Raw genomic sequence first — 9472 nt, forward strand, 5'->3', positions numbered from 1 at the left:
TTTACCTTTAAAAGTAGCTAGAAAAATGAAGTACAAAATGTATTTTTCAATTCAAAGCATCGTTTAATTAAATCAACTTATTATGTAAATATTTAAGGAGATTATTAACATTCCATGTAGGTATCAATTTCGTTTAACGAGACTAAATTATATTGAACGCGATTGTAAACCATACTTTATTTTTAGAACGAGGCTTATATTTATAGCTTAGCGAAAACAAGGTTTTGAAAAATGTTTATTGTTATCCCCAGAGTCGGATTAACCAATTTAGGGCCTCTAGGTAGTTGCCTAAATTGCCTAGATGATCATTTTAATTTAAGAACAGAATGAAGGAAATAATAACATTTGTCAAAAAACCGTGTTTAAAAAAGTAACTTTTTTTATATATATGATGTAATTTGAAATTACGATTTAAATTGTTAAGTTGTATTAAAAAGTGATATGAATATTTAAATACCTATTCTATTCAATATGATCTATGTTATTATTTATCGCGATTATAATTGAATATAATATTTTTATTAAATAATATTTAAACACATTTTGTTTGTTCATGATTTCCCTAAATTACCCTTTTTTATTTATGTACACTTTAATTAATTTCGGAATAGCTTATTAGTTGAACATAAATAGAGACGATTTTTTATATTGTGGTAACTCATTCTCTAAAGAAAGATCGTATTGTAATAAATTTCTCTTAACTCATACAAATTGTTACTAGTACGGAAACAGTGTTATAATATGCTTTATTCGAGTACGCTTTCAAAAAAATATGCTTAATATTTACTTTTTGATTTAGATTTTACCTAATATGTAGGTACCCATATTTTTTGGATAAATCACATGCAGATATTATAACTGTCTCTAAACCTACTAAGCTGTATCTCGTATTTAGAATGTGTGCCCTTAAAAAAAATCACAAAATGCTGTAGATTTATAATTTTATTGATTCATTTTGTATATATTCAAAGATGTCATCCTTAGTATATAGTCTTTATACTCATAAGTATTCCATTCGTGTATTAAACGAATATCTGATAAAGCTTATCAAGCCATATCAATATGGATCAGAGTATTATCATGCCTACACTGCTTTTGTTTTGTGTTTTATCGATATAAATAACTTTACCGTTTGTATGTACTTTATAAAACAAGGTCCCTTTTCACATACCGAGCACCATAGACGGGTGACAATCTAGATCAAAGAAAAGAAATATTAAATTTCTAAGTATTTTTTCAGTAATATAGTATGAATTCTAATTGTATCAATTTAAATAACATAAAAGCACTCTAGTTCTAAAACAACTGTTTTAGAAATTCAGGTTTGTACGTACCTACTTACATCATTTTCAAGCTAGTCATACTAAGTCTGTTTTTGTACGGCAATTTAGAATATTCAAATATTTTTTTAGACACAAAGAGTAATTTCAAATGTGTCACAATACAGATAATCATTGATTGGAATTTGTTATAAAAAATTCATGACACATTTTCTATATTAGAATCATTGTATGATTTAATGGCATTGCTTTCGTTCACAGTAAAGTGAGCTGCATATATATTTACCCAGAGTTGCGTGTGTATGAGTGCGACACCCATCGAAGAGCGATACGTCTCTTCGTGAATTTGGGCGTTGCGTTTCAATGCTGATAGACAATTTAAAAAATATATATATTTCATAATTCATCGTAATTTAAATAAAAAATAAAACTAAAAGTTTATTTATTCGATTAACGATGTAGTTTAAAGCTTTATATTGCATTTAAAAATAATACGAGAATGCATTTTTATCAATATTTTTAAAGAGAGCAATCGTTTATTTAGTGTTTAGAGAAGTAACTTTCAGCTCATTTTTAACGGTAAAAAAGCGTTCAATTCACATTAAATTGTAGAATTTTTTGAATATTCAATAAATAAATCCCCAAATATCTTAGGTCCACATTAAGGACTTTATCAATTAGAGCAGAATATTGTATCTAATATTTTATTCATAATACCTTTAAAAAGTTTAGTGAAAATGACTGATTCAGCACTAGCGCTCTTAAGAGTTCTGTTTATATCAAATTGATCAAGATATACTTTATTCAAGAACTATAATAAATGTAAAACTTCCTTCAATTCGGAATGTAGATTCTACAACGAGAAGAACCGGCAACTTCATAGTACCTATTTAATAATAATAATAAATCTCTACTTACTTATTATAAATCTCTTTTCTCTCAATCCTTTGAATAACATATCCACAAACTCTAGATTCTAAATGTATCAATAATTATTATTTAAAAATTGAGTTTCGCGTATGATTTAAAAAAATGACAAAGATTTTGAGGAGGGTATTTTGAGATAAGACAGAGAGAAAAAAAAGTTTTCGGAATGTTAGAAAAGTTTGAATTTAATAATAATTAAATTACATACATTACGGTGTATTCGATACTACCTTTAAGTATTCTTTTAGATTTAAAATTTGTCTTTTGGACGGCGCGGCAGTCAGGAATATTCAACAAGATAAATTTTATATTGTTATAGAATTACTGTTCTCCTCGATCATTATAGGGAAATCGGAAAAGGCGTTATACTTTTGCCCTTCCACAGATTTTATATGATTTTATTGATTTTTTTAGAACTATTATAACCTTCCGTTTACAAATTTTTTAATCAATAAAAAATACACCGACCGATAAAGAAATAACCTACGTGGTGTACAATTTGAGCAAAAAATAGAATTAAATTTTTTCTTCAAATTTCACTTGCACCAAAGTTTTACGTGAGAAAAAAATAAATTTTCTAAATCCGTTCATAGATGACAAAGGTCTGAGGAACCAAATAGAAAATAAGAACGAATTGAATTCCTGTTAGTTTTTTGAAGTCTCTAGAAATAGAAACGAATCGATAACCTCCTTTTTCTTGAAGTCGGTTAAAAATTGTATCCATAGTTACAATACGTGTAACATAAATTCATTTATATCGACTGAAAATTCTATTCAAATAGAAAAAAGGCGTCCATCGAAATTAGAAACAAAATATATTGGTAAGTAGTAAGTACATGTGAATTTGTTGTAGCGGCGACTGACATGCCTGTTACAGTAATTTATTATGATGATTATCTTCGCAGTTTATGTTTCTCTAGAATTTTCCGCGCTACGATATTATTCTTCCATTATCATTGTTTCATATTAAACAAAGCCGAGCCAATATTAAACTCTACTATTCAGTCCCAATGTACCTACTCGTAATGTTATAGATTATTTCGTACAAAAATAAATCGAATATCCAGTGAAAATATATCAATTAGCTTATTATCACCAAACATATAACTGATTTATATTTCCCGTCGACGATTTTCGATAAAAGTGTATATGTGATAATCACTTCGTTGAATTTTTAATCTTTGACCGAATATCCATAAAAGCGTTATCAGCATCTATCAAGATAGCAGGCTCGATAACTTATTTGTGGTTTCAGCGCACAGGCGGACTGTGCTGTCTTAAAGTGAATAATGGAAATTCAAAATACACAAAAAATGAAGTTTACCAAGACGGAAACCGAGTACAACATGAAATCTATAAGGTTTCTTTTGTTGACGATTACAACTATGTTTATTGTAAGTATTTTGAATAAGGTATACATTTATATAAAGTTTTCATATCACTGTGTAATATTAAAATACAATGTATTAATTAAATAATATACAAGCGAAATAGAAAGTTATAAAACATACTTTGTGGTTTTAAATATAAACTTAATAAGAAAATACAAAACTATGAATATTTCATAAATTTAAATATTGGAAAGTCACGTCCGTAAATTCTATTAATTACATTAAAAACCTTAAAATCTTCAATGATTAGTAATATTTTTTCTTTGGCTGTTCTGTGCGTATCTTTAAAAGATACTCAAAGATACAAATTACAAAACTTATATGTTTCTGAAAATAGAAATTATATTTATTTATTATGAAACAAGAGATACGTAGGTATTTATGAAGTCAATTTATCTGCTCAATATCAGTGATATATTATGATTCTAAGAATATAAAGGACAATTACCCGTAGCTGTTCCGGTTAAGTATGTTTATCTATTTTGTACTGGTTTTTCAAAAAGTCAAAGTCAAGTAAAGAACATTTTTTTTTTAGAAAAAAAATTATATATAGAATATAGCTAATAATACCGTAGTCTAAATCTTAAATAGTATTGAATGCAATTAGTTCCTGCAAAAAACTTTTTTATTTTTTACATATGATTATAAAATTATTTCATTTTTTTACGACGCATTAATTATCTACATTTAAAACATTGGCGTGGTCCATGTATAAAAAATGAAAAGCACTTAATTATTTATCGATTATGACTTAATCTAGTAATCCATTTCGTTAAGTATTTATTAAAAAAATATCAATGTAAACAGCGTTCATAGATAAGTATTTTAATGATGAATCCATTTTTTATTAATTCGTCAAATTAATAATCAAAGGATGAATCAGTAAGTGTTATCAGCCATAGAAATATAAAAATTTGCTTGTCATTTAACCTTAATTTATTGTTTACGTCACGTCCCTTTTTTAAGTATAACATCATACCTTTAATTACCTATAGTTGATATTATTTAAAGTCTACAAATTTATTATTACTAATAGCTTCGACTTTTGGGAAATATATGCGACCTTATTTAGAGCATAAATTATGAGCACGAAATCAACAAGTTTGGGAAATTAATTTATTCGTTTCTTTGTCTGATATAAAATTATAATATTAAAAAAAAACACGTTATTTGTATAATTTATCCTTATATTATCTTTAACAATCAATCTTTGTAATCACCAAATAAATACCAAGCAAATGAGACGGTGTTGTCTACGAGGTATCAAGAATTACCTATATGTATTTTCGTATGTACTTACTACGAATTAAAAAAAATTAAAATTTAAAACATCCAAGAATCTAAGAATATTAAGTGCTCTAATTGACAGGCTACAGCTCAATTATTACAAAAAAGTTTTTTACTATTAGTATAGCAAAGTAAATCATTAAAACAATACTTAATGTATAAAGCAAGCGCAACTTTAAATAATCATTACTTAACAGTACTGTTTCCAAAACAAGTAACTTATAATGCGTTTATGTAAGAGTTATCTTCAAAGGAGAATAAGGAAATACTTCTCGATCCTTTATTGGGATAGAATTATGATGTTACAAGCATATTTTAGAAAAAAAAGCCCAATGAATATTTAAGTACTTGTTTATATCAGGGCATGCAATAAATACTATATAAAAGTTATGATTTAAATTTCAGATAATAGCAGGTTTAATGATCGTCCTGGGATTCTCCGTATACTCCCACTATCACACATTCTCGTTCTTCTACGAGAGCGCCAAAACGGGCCGGTTCTTCACGCCCTCTATTCTCAGCATTATTATGGGCATGTTCCTCCTCATCGTCACTCTATTTGGGTTCTTTGGTAGTTTAAAACAAAGCACATGTTTGGTCAACTTGGTATGTTATATTTTAACTTTCTAATATTTTCTTCTACTTTTAATCTTAATAAGACGATTTAAAGCTTTAAATGACTATTACATTTCCTCAAATTTTTTCACAATTTTAATAACGATAGATAACAGTTGCAAATTAAATTTTTAGTAGACAAAAACCCACAATTCAGTCGGTTTCCGATTGACGCGAAAACATTTGTTGGCTAAAAAAAACCAATAACATTTTTTTTTGTATTTCAGTATGCATTTATTTTGGCGCTGATGTTAATAGGAAAATTGGTTGTTGTCATACTAGCATTTACATTAGACACACAGTCACTGAGAAATTACATTTATATACCAGTAACAAAATATGCCGCCGATCCAGAAATTGCAATGGAGATTGACCGTTTACAAGTTTGCGTAAGTAACGTGACATTTAAAAGTTCACCTAATTGGCTAATTCAACAGCTAATTGAAAAAAAAAAACTTTTTAAAAAATAATTGGTGTGTACTAGTTTAAAAGATGATTAAGCTATTTGTAGACATAAAAGACTCAGCAACAACAGCCTGTAAATTCCCACTGCTGGGCTAAAGGCCTACTCTATATTCCACCACGCTGTTCCAATACGGGTTGGTGGAATACACATGTGGCAGAATTTTTATGAAAATTGTCACATACAGGTTTCCTCACGATGTTTTCCTTCACCGCTGAGCACGAGATGAATTATACAGACAAAGACTCAGGAAATATGTTAAATATCATTCGTTCCTTGGATCACGAATAACTTTTGGCAACAGTGACTACTACGTTTTCAAAGATAACATCAAACAACCAAACTTGCTTCACCGTATATCTATTTTATCAACCTTAAAAATGTAACTGTTAAGTACTTACATCCGAACATCAAGAGAAAGAGTGACAATCATATGCAAACTCTTGTAAATTGGTACATAGTGTTCAGATCTAAAGGGTGGATATGACATTCAGTGTGTTTACTGATGATACAATACAAATTTATATTTGTATCTTGAAGGTCATTGTCATTTCACTGTTTCTGTTCATTCTACAGCACATTAGTCAGGTTGATATTGCCTAATTCCAATTATACTCAGAGGAAACCATCCATTAAATATATTAAAATTCTCATCAGCTCAACTGCTGCGGAAGTAATTCCTACTTGGATTACGTCGGAATGGAATTCTCCTCTAACCAATCTACAGTGGTTGTGTCTACTCATGTCAACGGTGACCAAGTGGTGGTAAAGGTACCTGAGAGCTGTTGTATCACAAGAGGAGATGAATTCTGTACAACTATGAGGGCTAACAGCTGCAAAGCCTCGCTGGTCAATTTGTTCGTGCAGAACTCAAGTGTGATTGGAGTTTTGGGTGTATCTGTTATGTTCATACAGGTAACTTGTAGATATGTACATTATTCTTAATTTTAAATATATTATTCTTAATATTATTAGGAACATAACAATTAGCAAAAAGTATTGAAATTGTCTTTGTTTAAATTTAATTGTCTTTGGTTGGTTCAAGTTCTATCTATCTATAATATTTGACAAAATAGCTGAAGGCTTAGTGCAAGAGGACTCTGTAAAAAAAACAAAGAATCTACAGTGGTAATATTATAAATTGAAAATAAAAAATAGAGTAGTCGCAATTCCATTTTTAAAATTTGTTTTTTGAGAATATATACTTTTATAGAAAAGCTTTTAATAAAATAGCAACACCAGAATCAGATACTCTAGCACTTAAATGTAGATATTTCTCACACATTTCTTTATATGTTGTTTTACAATTTTTATTTATTCTTGTACTCAACTTTAAAAAATGATCAATAATGTTACAGAAAAAAATAGTTGCTCAAGTTGATAAAATTCATATTTAACACTAAATAAACTAATAATGTTTTTAATTTCAGTTATTGGGTGTCATATTTGCGATCCTTTTAGCAAGATGTATCCGGAAGATGAAAAGTGAAAAGACACTACAAACTTGGAAGATTAAGGAACAAATGATCTTGGCGCGCCAAGAGAACGAACAGAGCACACAACGCACAGAGGACATTATTGGAGATAGTGTTTACATAGCACATCATGAGTGTAGTACAGCTTAAATGAAGACTTATTTTATTATATTTAATATATTAATTTGCTGTACCATAGATTTTATAAAAAAAAATATATTTGTCATAATTTTGACTTATGTCAATGTTATAATTTATTATTCTTTTTTTTACATAAGTTTTGCTTCATGATAAAGATTGTAATTATATTTTTATTGTGTTGATTTTATAATGTGAAATAAAAGCTGATTGTTCCAAGACGCAATACATTTTAATTTAAAAATGTTGTACAATACATGTATATTGATTTAAATAATTGCACCTTGGGCAAGTTTACTAAGACAAACTAAAGTAAATTAAATACTTAACTTATTTAAATTAGCTATATCTTGCAAACAGTTTTTATATCTTTCCCGGTGATCCCAAAAATTTTTTGCTTTATTTCTGATTTCATGACCAATAACGCTATGACTACCATTATTCATGTATGGTGGAGTGAACTCTCGGTAAGCTAAGCACACTCTCCTCGTTTTAATGTCTTCTCTTAAAACAGCATGTTCCCAGTGATATCTTGATTCTCCGTAAATGATTAGAAGTGATCTCCTGTAAATACATTAGTTAAATTATCAGTGTTCTGAATAAATATTATGTAATAATCATTTGAACTCTACACTTTAGAGAAGCTAATTTAGTAATCTTATGCAACAGAAATTTTAAATATCACACAATTCTATAATCAAACTGTTCTAGCAATAAAAGCTATGGCTTAAAAACAAGATAATTGTAATCTAAATCAAAATGTTGATAATACTTTACTTGCCTTATCATGGGTATTCTTATTATCACATCATTGTCTTCTAGTGGCTTACAAACCTCTAACATACTTGGTCCTTCATCAGTAAATTCTAAATTAATACTGCCATCAGTTTGAACTACAGGTGGATAGCTTTCCGCACAAAGCAGATTGTATTTCTTTTTATCTCCTTTAAATGGTGTCATAGTGAGAACAGAATCAGATAAGATATTTACTGTGACAATTCTCTCACCCCATATCCAACAGTCATCGATATGAGGATCTATGGATGCACCTTTATTAGGATCATATTCTAAGGAACATTGCTCAATCACTTCATAGCCTTTTAGTAAGTCGACATCATTAAATCTATCTTGTAAATATTTGGAAAATTTAGGAAACCCATCAAAATTACCAGCTACAATTTTTTGCTTTTTAAAATTAGTCTTTGGCCCGAAGTTTTGCTTACGCCGTCCGCTCTGTGAAATATCCCAGGGAACTTCATCGATGTTTTTTATAAGCTGATCTTCTTCAGCTTTTGATATAAAGTCCAGCTTTATATAAACGCCCGGATATTCTATCGAATTACCTTCATGATTCGGATGTTGTTTGTACAAGTCTATATCCCAGCCGCTCCAGGCTTTATCACACAGCGGACAGTATACATAACTCTTCCCTTTATCCAGGGGTTTGTTGTTTTTAAGACCATCTGCGCCGTAATACGTTTCACAAACAAGGCACGTTCTACAGCCCTTACATCCGCAGGGTCGTGGTTTCATTTTGAACTTTTGTTATTTCACAATATTTTGAAACTGCTAGCACTAATCAGCTACGAGGTCTTTACGTTCTAAGTGATGACTACAAAAAAACATTATTGATTATTTTTCGACTGACACCAAAAGTAAAATCCTAACCAAAAAATTGTATATGACATTGACGGCTAAGCTCGTCTGTCATGATGACATTAACCTCTAAAGTTTAACCTTAAAATAGTGACTACTAAAAAGTAAGTGAAAAATTAAATAAAAATCTAACGGATTGTACATGAAATATTTAGATTATTTTCTGTTGGGGTTAATAGTAATTTTGGTAGATAATACAGATTATATTAGGTTAAACAATTAGTAACTAAAAGTAATTTT

The 9472-nt window shown here is 29.0% G+C and overlaps 2 protein-coding genes across 2 annotated transcripts; one reads left to right on the top strand and one right to left on the bottom strand.

The window, feature by feature from the left end:
• Nucleotides 1-3440: 3440 nt before the first annotated feature.
• LOC124533672 (23 kDa integral membrane protein-like) lies at nt 3441-7797 on the top strand. Its single transcript, XM_047109090.1, has 5 exons — nt 3441-3601; nt 5291-5491; nt 5728-5889; nt 6621-6878; nt 7394-7797. Exons 1-5 carry the CDS (start codon nt 3497-3499, stop codon nt 7586-7588), a joined length of 921 nt encoding a protein of 306 aa, XP_046965046.1. The 5' UTR covers nt 3441-3496; the 3' UTR covers nt 7589-7797.
• LOC124533671 (alpha-ketoglutarate-dependent dioxygenase alkB homolog 4) lies at nt 7790-9277 on the bottom strand. The gene is made up of 2 exons (XM_047109089.1): nt 8358-9277; nt 7790-8140 (listed from the first exon to the last, which is right to left on the bottom strand). Exons 1-2 carry the CDS (start codon nt 9107-9109, stop codon nt 7894-7896), a joined length of 999 nt encoding a protein of 332 aa, XP_046965045.1. The 5' UTR covers nt 9110-9277; the 3' UTR covers nt 7790-7893.
• Nucleotides 9278-9472: the final 195 nt, after the last annotated feature.

This window comes from Vanessa cardui, chromosome 11, assembly GCF_905220365.1.
Source record: "Vanessa cardui chromosome 11, ilVanCard2.1, whole genome shotgun sequence".
Classification (NCBI taxonomy): Eukaryota; Metazoa; Arthropoda; class Insecta; order Lepidoptera; family Nymphalidae; genus Vanessa; species Vanessa cardui.